Genomic DNA, 13764 nt, shown 5'->3' on the forward strand with positions numbered 1-13764 from the left:
ATGAAGAACTTGAGATAAAACTAACACTGGACCTTCTCTCTGTGTTTTGTTTGAGACCACCTTAATCTACACTTCACGATCACACACCCTTATCCTTTTCATATGTCTGTCACTGCATGGTCCCTCCCATTTTCCAATATCTCTTTCCTTCACAAACAAACTTGTTCAATAATTATGTCCCTTCTATCTCTGACATTCCTCTCTCTTATCTTCATTCCTTAAGTTAATTCCCTCCTCTTCATCACTCTTTGGATTCAGAATTTGAATTGATACAGTAAATATCCTTTCTTTATTCACTACCCATGGCGTGAAGTTGGGGATTCATGGTAGGTGGGTGCTTAATGCTTGTACCTGTGACAAAGTTTTGTGTGAAAAGGAAATAGGAATAGAATAATAGTAACAGTAACAGTCTAATAGATACCCTCTAAAGTTTAAACATTTTTGTTTATTTATTTTGTAATTGTGTATATCTTTTTGGAATTGAGCGAGGTCTGACCAGTGATCCCTTTCGCTGTATAAATGTTAAAATCGAGGTAGATGGGATTGGAAAGTGAATTCTAAGCAAAGTTTTTGTTTTTCTTTTCAAGTTACTTCCTTTGGTTAAACACCTTGCTCTCTTATTCTTTTTTAAGTTCTGGGTTTTGCTTAAACAACAATTTCCCATCTCTCCTTGCTTCCTCTTATTCACTCCAATGAGCTCTTGATAGCCCCAGATCCAGTTCTCAGCTTTGAAAGGGTCTTGGGAGTGGTGTTTCTGCACAAAGGGTTGGTTGTGTTGTGTGGCTCATGGTGTTCTGTGAGGGAATAAGGAGTTGCTTCTTTGCCTATATTGTGTATGGACCGTAGGAGTTGGCTATGGCGAAGAAAGTCATCTGAGAAAAGTCCAGGTGAAACTGAGAGTTTTGGATCAATGTCATCTCATTCAGAAAGATTCTTTGATGATCAGGTACCACCTTTTTAGCTACATACATTGTTAATTTTGTTTTGCATAACTGAACCAAAGGTTTTGGTGGGGGGATAATATACTGGACCTGGATAGCTTTTTGTGTTTGTGATGTTGTGAATTAGAAGCCATTTTTGGAAGTGATAGTTTTATTCTTTATTGAAAGGGATAAAGAAGATATGGAAGTTAAAATGCTTTGGCCTCAACACTTATTTACTCAAATGAAAACAAAATTGAGGAATTCTGAACAAATGTGGCCTCGTCCAAGCTACCTTGAGGGGGAGGGGAAATAGAGAAAACCTGTTGAGTCAAGAATACAAGAGAGTGGAATAATATTTCCATTTCTACTAGTCAGTTTCTTGAGATACTTCGTAGTTTCTACTACTACTCTTCGAAAGCTTATAAACCATTGATTCTCTCCTCCCTTTAGTTTAAGATCTCTGATTGTTCAAATTACTCAAGTTTGGGGAGGGGAGGGGGGGAGATTTGATGAATCTGATGTTTTCGCCATGCTGTGAAGGTTTATTCCACCCAAGCTACTTCATCTCCAGAAGTCATGTGTGAGGCTGCACCAAATGATGAAGAAGTTACTGACGCGAGGACCCTAAGAGAAAAATTATCTGCTGCTCTCTTAAACATTAGTGCCAAAGAAGACTTGGTAAAGCAGCATGCTAAAGTTGCTGAAGAAGCTGTATCAGGTATTTGTTGCTTGGTCACCTTGCATATCAATAATCTCCTTGATTTGGCAGACAAGTTTATCTAAGTGAGAAATCCATTGAGGCATGGAGCAGTTGCAATTGACTTTGTGTTTTTTGACCTGATTGATTGTATTTGTTCAAGTGCTGACATTGTTATGGTTTATGAAAAACGAATATAAAAAATTATCCAAACACAATACAGGGGTTATACTAAACTCTGCTTTATCTGATTGTCCATGATTAATTTCTTCTGCCTAGGGAAGCCTCATACTATATCATAAACTTCTACTCTAAGGGGATTATTGGGAAGTTACATCCAAATTCTTTGAAACATATCTGCTTTATTTTTCTTTTTTGAAGCTGAAAAACTTATATTAATCAATGAACTATAAGACTTCTATATTGACTTTGATTTTACTTAGGCTGGGAGAAGGCTGAAAGTGAAGTGTCGAGTTTAAAACAACAACTCGATGCTGCCAAACAGAAAAATTCAGTTCTTGAATACCAAGTCAGTCATCTTGATGGGGCACTCAACGAGTGTATGAAGCAGCTTAGACATGCTAAAGAAGAACAAGAGCTAAAGATCCATGAAACTGTTGCAAATAACGCTCATAGCTTGGAATCCAACAGATCCAACCTTGAAAGCAAAGGTGTTGAGCTCAAGACTCAACTTCAAAGAGCTAAACCAGATGCTGCTACATCAGTTCATTCTGATCTTCACCAGAAGCTTGAAGATGTGGAGAAAGAGAATTCAAGCCTTAAAATTGAGCTGCAATCTCGACTCGAGGAACTTGAGTTCAGGACCATAGAGAGGGATTTGAGTACTCAAGCTGCTGAAGCAGCAAGCAAGCAACATTTGGAGAGTATAAAGAAGGTGGCTAAGCTTGAAGCTGAATGCCGTAAACTGAAAGCCGTCGCTCGCAAAACACTCTCTGCTAATGATCACAAGTCTATGACTGCCTCTTCAGTTTATGTAGAGTCTTTCACTGATAGCATGTCAGACAGTGGAGAGGGGCAAATTGTAGTTGAAAGTGATATGCACAAATTAGGAGGATGGGATATGAATGAAGGTGAGCCAAGCCATTGTGACTCGTGGCCATCAACTTCAACTACAGAAATTGATCAATTTACGAATCAAAACACTAAAGAAAAAAATCTTATGGTCTTGTCAACTGAGATCAATCTGATGGATGATTTCCTTGAAATGGAAAGGCTTGCTGCATTGCCAGATACAGAAAGTGTAAGCAGTTTTCCAGTGGTAGCTACTACATTTGACCAACTTAATGTTGGCCATGGCATAGTGAATGCTGAAGTGGAAACTATGGTTCAAAAGAATGCTGCATTGGAAAAGAAGCTAGAGAAAATGGAGGCAGATAAACTTGATTTAGAGATGGATCTAATTGAGTGCCAAAAGCAGCTTGAGGCGTCACAAAGTAGGATAAAGGAAGTAGAGTTGGAGGTAGTAGAGCTTCAAACTCGATTAGCTCTTACAAACAAATCGAATGAAGAAGCATATGAAGAACTAAAAGCAACCCAAGACAAGAATGAGATAGCTGAGTCTAAACTCAGAGTTGCTCAAACTGAAGCAGAAGAATTGGTTTCAAAGATTTGTTCACTAGAGGAAGAGATTGAGAAAGAGAAAGCTTTGTCTGCTGAGAATTTGGCCAAGTGTGAGAAGTTGGAGGATGAACTTTCGAGAATGAAGCACGAAGCTCAACTCCATCAAGAGACTGAGATACAACATGAGGCAGGTGTTAATAGCGAGTTAAAGCAGGTCAGTTTGGTAACATACAGTAGAAACTCCATTATTTAAGGACCTGTTTGGGGTGGTTGCAAGTTTTTAATTTGTTGATTTCAATTGAAAATTGATACTATATGTGATGCTGTATATAATTATTTTTATTTCTCACTTACTTTTTTTTTCTTTTCGCATACACATATCCCAAACAAGTTATCCTCCAAAGTTGTTCCAAAAAGGTTTTTGATTCTACATTGTCTAAAACAATCTCTCTCCTTTTCTATGATGAATAGGGTTGTCAAGTGCATGATGCTGAAAGCTAAGTTCTAGTTGAAATATTAACATGTTATGACTAACTAAATAACTAAGAACAAGTGAGCATGGCTGTCAAATGTTTAGCATTAACCATCTTATTATACTTATTAGTCTTTTCATATAAAGAGTTTGGCATATTTTTTAATGCAGGAGAAGGAACTAGTATTGGCTGCTACTAGATTTGCTGAGTGCCGGAAAACCATTGAATCTCTTGGATTGCAGTTAAAGTCCCTTGCAACATTGGAAGACTTACTTGATTCAGAGGTCAACCCTATGGAGTTAACTTGTGAAGCTACATCAGCATCCCAAAACGGTGGTGAACAGTTGAAGTTACATAATTTTGATTTGAGTTTCTCCAAAAGGGATTCTGAATCTTCAGGTTCACTAAACCCATCTATTACCTATGCAAAAAACCTTAGTACTTTTGGTAGGTTCCACCCTAGAAGCAAGAGTGTAAGCAGAACAGCTAGTCATTGAAAAATGAGATGAAGAAAAAAATAAAGTCGTATATATGGTTTATAATTATTCATGTATAAATTCGAACTTACTTGTTTGCATATAAATAGCACCTCTTGCAGAATCAAAATTTCTCACACATTTCAATTAGAATTACAGTGGGCTGTGTTCATCCATGTAATAATGTTTGTGTATCTTCACGCTTAAATGAGGAGACGGTTTCAATTTCTCAAACTTGTGAAAATATTAATAAAAAATGTGAAGATTTAGATTTGATTTTAAGAAACTACAAGTGACAAGCTTTTGCTAGAAAAAATATTTATTACATTAACAAAATAAAATCATAAAAAATAAATAAAAGCAATACCAATTGTTAATATGTAAATTCCCATGTTAAGTAAATAAAATGGTTAAAATGAGTTTTACACAATATTTAGCTATTGTTGTTTACTTGAGCTTCTTAGTTCATTCAACAATTAGACCATAACCATTCTATGGAAAAAGGAACCATTGCTAATGAATTTTTATCTTTAGGACTTTTTTTGGATCAAGATTTCTTTATTTTCAAGTGCGAACATGAGGGTTATATTGCTGTATTTTTATATTTTTGCTTAAGCGAAAATTAAAAAACTCAGAACATGACCCTTATGTAATAGGAGAGAATCTTTTTCTGATTTTTTTACAAGAGAAGAAAATTTAAGTGTCGTGAGTTAACTAAGATTCAGTATCATTATTATTATTATTATTTTAAAATATTAACCACATTTCTTAGAGTTGAGGATAAATAGTTAAAAATAGAAAAAAAAATATTTATCATCTTAAGAATAAAAAGTTATGATAAATACTATATTTATTAATAAAAATTATTAATTTTAGATGTTTAAACTTTATTTTAAAGGCTGAGCTTGATAAAAAATAAGACTATCGTGCGTAGCAAAATGATTAAATGAATAGCAAATTTTTATATAACTGGAAAAATACTTTATAATGTCAGCATGTTTTATTATAGAATTACTTTTGAGGCTGCAAATGCAACTTAAAAGTAATGCCAGCAGCTAACATGTTTGAATTTATATAGCAAAATTAATTCTGCGTCAAAATCATAGTTTTGTTTCTCAATCAAACAGACAAATTTGGAGTGGAAAAGAAAAACTCTATCGAATATATTCATAAAATGTTTGTATAATTTAAACAGATATTATCATTTGAATGATATTTATATTTCCTTATAATTACCAATCAATGTAGATAACATTATTTTAACAAAATTACCTTTAATAAAAATTAGAAATATAAATTACTTATTATAAGCTTACTTTTCAATAAAATTAAGTTTAAGCAAAGATAAATTTGCAAAGTTTAAGCTAGTTTTTAAGTATATAAAATTAACAAACTAACCGACTGATTGCCCTGCAAGTGTGATAACTGTTGAGTACAGTGGAGATCAATTTAATTTAAGGACTTCTACAATGTGAATTATACAAATGTATCGATTTAGAGCATGCTTAAATTTACGTTTAATAATTATAAATCTATAATTATTTTAATAATATTAATTATAGTTTTTGAATTGAATCTATAATTATAAGGTTTTTTAGCACATTTTTAAACATGCATTATGAGAGTTGATTTATAAGTAGGGTAAAAAGGAAAATGAAAATGGAAGCTAATGAATTGAATAGAAGAGCACAAACTGAAACTTCCACCAAAGGCATAAAGTTTTGTAAAAATAATATATAGCTTGAAATGACATGCTATTCTTCCTTTTTATCTTCTCAGCAGATCATAGTAAAGCTCTGGCTTTTTGTAGTCTGACATGCATATAGCCTGATATCATAACAATACCAATTTTTTTAGAGGGATGGAAGAGTTAACAACTTTGCAATATCTAATAATATTGCAAATTTTTATAGGCTCTTACTAAATATTACAAAGAGAAAACGTTATTAATTAATACTAATTATTCAACACAAAAATCAAACTAACATTATTATCACAAACATAATATATGTGAGAATGAGATAAAATAATCTTAAAAATTGAATTTTATCAAGTTATAAATTTATCAGCATATTTCTGATAAAAATTTATTTTGGGTAATAGGGAAAATAATCTGCAGTATCTATGAGAAAGAAATTTGACCTGAGTTGCAAATGCTAAGTGGATGAGTGTGGCTTCAGACCAAGGCCTTCCAACAAACTGAAGCCCAATGGGCAAACCCAATCTGTCGTATCCCACCTGTGAAAGTGTGAAGTGTGAAATACACAGAGAGAGAATAAATGACTAAAAACAAAACAAATATATAGCATATAAATTTTTAAAAAATGTCTCCCTAACACATTTTTTAAATTTTTGAGAAGTTTCTATAAGAGAAAAAAAAATGGTATAAAAATACATAAAATTTCTTTCATAAATAGAAATAATTTATTTTCTCAAATATTAGAAAAGTAAAATGAGAAAAATTCTAAATAGAAAAGAGAAGTTTTTATGCTTTTTTTTTTGTACATGTACTTCTCTTGAAATTTACTTAAATTGGACTTATGTTGCTAATATTTGTCTATAAATATATAAAAATGTAATAGATAGTATATTTTTAAATGAAAACTTACTACAATTTGAAATAGTTAAAGTAATAAAATGTAAAAGTCTTACATATGAAACATGCAGAGAGCATAATGTCATTAATTAAGGAAAGGAGAATGGGATCTTACGGGAACAGTGACAGCTGGAAGTCCCAGAAAGTTTCCTGCTATGGAATAACGAACAAGTGCAGCTGAAAATGGACTCAAATTATATTTTTATTGCTACAAACAGCTACATAAGAACATGCAGAGTGCTTAATGTCATTAACCAAATGAATTTAATCTATATTGTATTCTATACCTCCATTCACGTAGTCAAGTTCACCAGTCTTCAGGGCATCATCTTGAATTGGATATGCAGTCACACTGTTATAAATATCATAAATGTGTTACACTAAAGTGCAAAAATGCTACCCATCAACAGTGTCAAGTTTGAGAAAAACAGGACAAACCCCGTTGTTGGTGAGACAATCACATCTGCCTCAGCAAATATTTTCTTGTGAAGTTGGAATTGCCGATTCCTGTTCATATTTTTAACAAGCTGCCATTAACAATAATCTACTAGAGGAAGAGATAAGGCTTGATTAAGCTTTTATTTCTTCTAAATTTTGTAATTTTTTCATCTGATTATTTATTTATTTATTCTAAGTTGGCCTTTCATAATATAATTTTCTTAATGAAATGCACTTTTTGTGATTTTTATTTTTTATTTAGTTTCTCTAAATATTATAAAAAAAATTATTTGGTTCATTTAAATATTACGAGTCTCTTGTTTAGTTCTCATAAATATTATGAATTTCTTATTTGATTATGATAAAATGAGATATTAAATACAAAATTTAAGATATTTTGAGGGATTAAATATAAATTTAAAAAAAACAGAAATGACCATTTAGTAATAAATAATAATTTACAGGAGACTTGTTTGAAAAAATTAACTAAGCCAAAAAATAATAATAATTTAACATACCCTTGAGAAGATCAAATCCTAATGTTAAATAAATATTCTTACAATTCATATCTTACCTAATTCTCTGAGCTTTAAGATACTCCAAGCCGCTGAAAGCACCATAGATATTTTGTGCTACCCTTACATCCCATCCTAATTCTGCAAAATTCCTTTGGTAGTAATTAGGTGATATCAGCAACCATACTCCTCAATCTAGAGGACAATGAAGAGGAAAACAAAGATTTTATAAGATATCATACTTTTCTTTAAAAGAATCAAGCGATGTGGAAGACTCAGATCCGATTGTTATATAATGTGCCAGGCGCATTGCTTCTATCTCTGGTATGGTCACATCTATAATCTTATGTTTCAAAAAACAAAGTTAGCATATTAGCAAGTAATGGTAGTGATGTACTGTTTCTCAATGATGGAGTTGTGCTTTGTGAATTTTCTATGTTTAAAAGATTGCTTCTTTCAATTTCACATCAAACAATCAAATTATCTGTAGTTTGTTCCAGTAAGGAAAGTAGCAACCATGGTAATATCTAGTCACCATTTATTAGTACTTTTATATTTTGCAGTACCTTCCAATTGTAATGATCCTGAAGCTTGTGCAAAGTTTTGGAGCAGCATACTCTGACATCATCGCTGCAATCATCAAACCACTAATTGATGGAAGTAGTGGTTAAACAACATAATGATGTTAGAACAATCTTCTTTTTCAATCCGTGGGAATGATAATGCACATATTTATAACTGGTTAAAAGGTGTCTAACCTTCCCATATTTTGCTAACTTGATATCAGATATGAACTTTGTTAGACTCAGCAGCGGAAGGTTTATCTTGGTCTAAAATATTACACAATGATTTCACATTGTTCAAAGAGATTAGAAGTTAAATTCAGAATCAGTTTCTTAGAATTTGGAAGTGCAAATCAAATCATAATTCTATGTTATGTTAAACATGGGAAGACTAAACAATGATCAAAATCATTAATTTGAAAACATTATCTTACCAATACAGTAGAGGGCTGATGTGATGGAATTTCACCACCAATAGCTGCATAACTAAGAACAATGGAACAATAGATGCTTAAAAACCAATCTTAGAACTTCCTAGAAGAAAGTGTATCATAGAAAGGACTACTAACGTGATCAATGCATCCTCAACAGTGCCTGATAGTATTCCAACCATTCCAACTGTCCAGTTTAGTGGAAGAACTCTGAATATAGGAAAGGGATCATTCTTCTAAGTCATGACAACCCTCCATGTATTTAAACATGATAAAACAAAAATGAATACCTACCCATCATGAGGTATACGTTCAAAAGTTGGTTTCAGACCAACAACACCACAAAGAGCAGCTGGCATCCTTACAGATCCTGAACATATCAGCAAACATCATAGTAGTTCATCAACTTTTCTAGTATATGTACTCATAATATTCATGCACTACTGAAATAGATTTACCTAGTAGATTCATGTATATCACTTTGGCTGAAACAGATATATGTTCAATGCTACTAAGCAAAATAAATGCTGATTTCTCTGGTCTTTCATGTACAGATATAAATCAAATACCTCCCCCATCAACACCAAGAGCAACAGGACACAGTCCAGCTGACACCACGGTAGCAGATCCACTAGAAGAACCTCCAGCAATCTTCCTGGGATCATATGGGTTTCTAGCAGGCCTATAAATTAAATAAACATAAATGCAGTTATCACCAACTAATTCTGTGTAGATTTCCTAGTACTTGATTCATAAAACTGTCCACCAAAAATGTAACATAATGTTAGAGCCGGCAAAATGGCCTGAATTAAATTCGGGTCATTTAAATCGATCCGGGCTTAATCAGTAAAAGCCCAAATTTTGACCCAGTCCACTAAAGCCTGCCGTGTGCACCAGATTGGCCCGAATGGACTAGGAAGCTCATTTTGCCAGCTACATAATTTGACTATGAGTAAGTATAACACATGGTACTAGTACCCATAATGTGGATTGATCCCACTAGCTCCAGACCCAAGTTCATGCATATTGGTTTTCCCAACAAGTATGGCACCACACAATCTTAGACGCTTAACACAGCAAGCATCATCTTTACAAGGCCTCTCTTTGTGCAGCCACGTTGTACCTCCTTGAGGACACCATTTTAAGATGCTTAAGTGAATCATGAAATCAATAGCTTAATCATTGGAATGATACCTTTGAGAGAACAACAACACATTACACTACCTGTTGTTGCATATGGCAAACAATCTATCTCATCTTTGATAGCAACAGGAACTCCATCTAGCATGGAAATAGTTTCCCCTGCACAATTAATATTGCATCAAATGAGTATCTGAACATGGTTGACAGGTAGAGTACACATAACATATGAACATAAATGAGGAGAAAGCCTAAAAAGAAAGGAAATCAGTGCCACAGTTATTACTTAATAGTACTAGTCTGACTAATGGCATGCAAATGATGACAGGGTAATTTCTGTACTACAATTGGTAAATTATTCTTTTCTATGCCTTCAATATTAGAAACAGTATTCCTGAGACTTGTACCATTAGCACATGTGTATGTCAGAAAGTGGGGTAGGGGAAAGGTAAGTAGCATACATTTTACTTCTGGCTGCAGAAAGGACAATTATTCATATTTACGAGTTTCAATAAAAATAACACTATCAGATGGCATCATATACAGGTTGAAGGAAGTCATCTGATTTTGAATTGATATTTGAGTTGCTATGAAGTACCTCTTTGGAATCTAAGAGTTGATTCAGTTGCTTGTTTTAGTATATCATCAGCATTATAGTGAATAAAGAATCCCATTTGGAGTGGGAGTTTTGTGGATTCATCAATAGCAGCAATAAGTCGTTCTGCAACCTGTGAAAAGAAACTACTTGAAATGAGGACTTAATTATGTAATCATCAGAGATACCGTATATTGAATGACCTTGTAGTAGCAGATTATTCAATGTAAAGCAATATCACTTCATGCATGCCAAGTGTTGATTGAGTGAAGACATAAATGGCATGATGACAACATGCTAAAAGAATATAAACAATGAAAACTACCATGCTTGGTGTAATGTCCCCTGATAGGTAAGCTTTGGAGTAATCCATTATTGTCCACCGACAGAATGAAGGATTTATTCCATCAAGTGTTTCTTCTGAAGATATAGGCAAGCAATCTAGTGCAAGTTGAACTCTCTCTGGTGGAGATAAAGAAGGATCCAACCATTTTACTTCTTTCTCTTTTATGTCTACTAAGAATAAACCAAAATTAGTGATGCAATTTCTATCAAGGCCAACCAAAATTTTGCAATCAATATGCTCATGTCCATAATCTCTCTCAAACCTTCAAAATCATGCACGGGAACAAAGAGAGGTGACTCTTCTAACTCTGCATTTGTAATAAGCTGCAGAAACAAATAAAAAAGAACATTTGCTTAGTGAAGTTTATGAAGAGAGAATGGAATTCAATCATGGAAACATGGACCATGAGCATACCTTATGAATAAGATTGTTTCCTTTCAATATGAACAGTACCAAAGTTCCAAGTAGTGGACACTCCAATAAGTGAGTGAAAATTTTGACCAAAATTCCAGTCATGCGAGGAGCTGTGATATTGAAAATATCATTAGCATTTTGTGGATGTGCATGGTTATCATCCATCAAGATTAAGACTTGTATAAGCAAAGATTCTGAACTTGAGAAACCAATGACATTCAAATATTATCGTTGAAAGTTAAAACTTAAAGCCCATGCAGAACCTTTTGTAAACCTGATACAATGACATTCCTCTGCTTCGAACTAGAGAATATTAAATATCATAATCAGAAAGAGAATCATAATAAGCTTTTGATGGAAAACCATATGAAGAGAATAAGAAATGAAGATGCCAAGAATCTAGTAAAAGAAAAGAAGAGACGATGCATAATGAACCTTTGACATTGGCTTGGAGGTAGAATTCAGTGCTATAGGGACCTAAGTCAACATCCTTCACAGGAGTGTAAACCACACCCTTTTGTTTGAACAAATCCATTAGCCAAGAAAATGTGTAGTTCGTTAGTAGGACAGAAAGAAAAGAGAGAGAGAGGTAGCAAGATGTTAGGAAGGAGAGTAGATAACTAATTATAGGTAGATCTGGCGGAGATTGCTAGAGGAATGAGGTAGCAGTTCAATGTGCTTTTATCCATGCATTCTTAACTGTCATGCTGATGGATAGAATCTGGTATGACATGTAGTAATCAAAGTGCTTTTCGTGAAAATGGTGTAATTTTCTCAATTTACACTCCAGTAAGAGAACTAAAATTAATATCATATATTATACAATGAATTTTATTTTTTACTTACTTTTTTTTATATTTTGTGTATATGCATATTGAAAATACAATAAAAAAATAGAGCAGACAACTAAAATTATCCTCAAAAGTTGTGCATGAAAAATTGGATCTTGAGGGTTGGTTAAACTAAATTTTTTTATTAAAAATTACATTGAGATGCATTGAAAATCTATGTTTTTAACATTTTGTAAGAACACTAATTAACATTTATCTAAAACATTTTGCAAACAAAACCTCAAGGCAAGTTTGGTGTCTCTTTGAGAATTGGTGTGAAAAACTCAACAACTGCTTTTGTATAAAACAACACATTTGAGAATTTTGCAACCCAAATTTCAAGGAAATGCCAATCTTTTCTTATCCACTACAACTTACAAAGTCAGAGGCTGACTTTAAATGCTAGACTTTTTATTATCATTATTAGTTATAAATGCTGTTAAGGTAGAAGCAAAAAATTGTAAATATTTACAATTTACAGCAGAAATTAACGAGGTATCTTGTTTTTACTAATTTAAAGTAATTTGAATAAATCTGATAGAAAACAGATTGTGTGATGCATGGTAGTAATTTGAACTGATGATGAAGGGTTGGTGGAGTGTGCAGGTTGAACATGTTGCTAATTTGGTAGAGGCCTGCTTCTGGCACTCCAATCTGCATGACTACGAGGTTCCTTCTGTTACAACCTTATTATTTTATATTAATTTATGTCGTAGGACGCACCATAGAAGTTAATGCAATTTACTGTCTGAGTTGTATGGACATTTATAGTGGTCCACTGCAAGAAGTTGCTTCACATGACCATGTCTTCTTACCAAGCTTTGGTTGAATTGCATCGAAGACTCGGTAACATTTTCATTTTTCAGCTACATATAAGAAATATAATTGCAGTGAATAAACTAAAGAGCACATGAATTTAAAACACTTTCATGATTGTGACTTGACATGTTCCCGTGGGGGTGAGTGGTTGTTAGAACTTTTAAAGTGTATTATGATGCAACTACTTCTCTTAGTTACTGATATATTGCAAAGGACAAGGAAACAGATTTTGAGGATATTGAAGGAAAATATAGCATTAATTACAAATTAATATTTTAAAATAACTAAAAATATTTTGTGACTTTTTAAGGAAAATATATATAGTATCAAATAAAACAATTAATATGTGTGTATATATATATATAGCTTTAAGATAAATTAATTTTGAGAAGAACTTCTCATTCTCAGTTTTATTTTTCTATTCCAAAGTTCATAGCACATTATGCAAGAAAATTTATTTAAAAATAACTTTGAAGTCATAAAAAGAATATTATTATCAAAGAACTTTAACTTCTTAAAAACTTTTTATAACTTTTAAAACTTAAATAAAATATGCCAAATACTACCTTATTTATTCATAAGTGAAGGTTATTTCTGTCATGGAGATTACTAAGCTTGAAGATAAAGAACAATGGGTGGTCCACATGTACTTGAACTGTTCATTAAAATAAACTCTTTCTGCACTCTTATTATGTTCCATGTCTAACAAGTTAGAAGACAGTAATATTGATTGAGCATTTGATTATTCATTAAGCTTTCTAATCAAAAGACTCTGTTTGTGCAAGTTTAAAACTCTAATATATCTGATTATCATGAGAAACTTTTATTACCATCTGACATAGTTGGTTGAACATGTTACATGACACATTTTATGAGAAATAAATGAAAGCCCGTAATTTATTAATACACAAATCTTAATGACATCGA

The 13764-nt window shown here is 32.8% G+C and overlaps 2 protein-coding genes across 2 annotated transcripts; one reads left to right on the forward strand and one right to left on the reverse strand.

Annotated features, from left to right (window-relative positions):
• LOC113846027 (filament-like plant protein) lies at positions 1-4301 on the forward strand. The gene is made up of 4 exons (XM_027473830.1): positions 1-946; positions 1464-1641; positions 2064-3415; positions 3845-4301. Exons 1-4 carry the CDS (start codon positions 836-838, stop codon positions 4169-4171), a joined length of 1968 nt encoding a protein of 655 aa, XP_027329631.1. The 5' UTR covers positions 1-835; the 3' UTR covers positions 4172-4301.
• Positions 4302-5917: 1616 nt separating this feature from the next.
• On the reverse strand, positions 5918-11723 carry LOC113869056 (fatty acid amide hydrolase-like). Its single transcript, XM_027505182.1, has 20 exons — positions 11624-11723; positions 11189-11298; positions 11037-11097; positions 10754-10941; positions 10432-10561; positions 9918-9995; positions 9672-9819; positions 9263-9375; positions 8988-9063; positions 8832-8903; positions 8697-8748; positions 8458-8529; positions 8266-8346; positions 7942-8042; positions 7759-7851; positions 7185-7253; positions 7034-7098; positions 6862-6923; positions 6293-6388; positions 5918-5977 (listed from the first exon to the last, which is right to left on the reverse strand). Exons 1-20 carry the CDS (start codon positions 11721-11723, stop codon positions 5918-5920), a joined length of 1827 nt encoding a protein of 608 aa, XP_027360983.1.
• Positions 11724-13764: the final 2041 nt, after the last annotated feature.

This window comes from Abrus precatorius, unplaced genomic scaffold (assembly GCF_003935025.1).
Source record: "Abrus precatorius isolate BTA unplaced genomic scaffold, Abrus_2018 Scaffold10, whole genome shotgun sequence".
NCBI classification, from domain to species: domain Eukaryota; kingdom Viridiplantae; phylum Streptophyta; class Magnoliopsida; order Fabales; family Fabaceae; genus Abrus; species Abrus precatorius.

What these genes read in the sequence shown, in the direction of transcription:
- LOC113869056 (XM_027505182.1), bottom strand. Translation starts at nt 11,723, where the DNA reads ATGGATTTGTTCAAACAAAAGGGTGTGGTTTACACTCCTGTGAAGGAT. An exon ending in TCCCGTGCATGATTTTGAAG is followed by an intron (nt 10,942 to 11,036) that starts GTTTGAGAGAGA and finishes TATTCTTAGTAG; the next exon opens with ACATAAAAGAGAAAGAAGTA. An exon ending in GGGACATTACACCAAGCATG is followed by an intron (nt 10,562 to 10,753) that starts GTAGTTTTCATT and finishes TTCTTTTCACAG; the next exon opens with GTTGCAGAACGACTTATTGC.
- LOC113846027 (XM_027473830.1), top strand. Translation starts at nt 836, where the DNA reads ATGGACCGTAGGAGTTGGCTATGGCGAAGAAAGTCATCTGAGAAAAGT. An exon ending in AAAGATTCTTTGATGATCAG is followed by an intron (nt 947 to 1,463) that starts GTACCACCTTTT and finishes CATGCTGTGAAG; the next exon opens with GTTTATTCCACCCAAGCTAC. An exon ending in TTAATAGCGAGTTAAAGCAG is followed by an intron (nt 3,416 to 3,844) that starts GTCAGTTTGGTA and finishes TTTTTAATGCAG; the next exon opens with GAGAAGGAACTAGTATTGGC.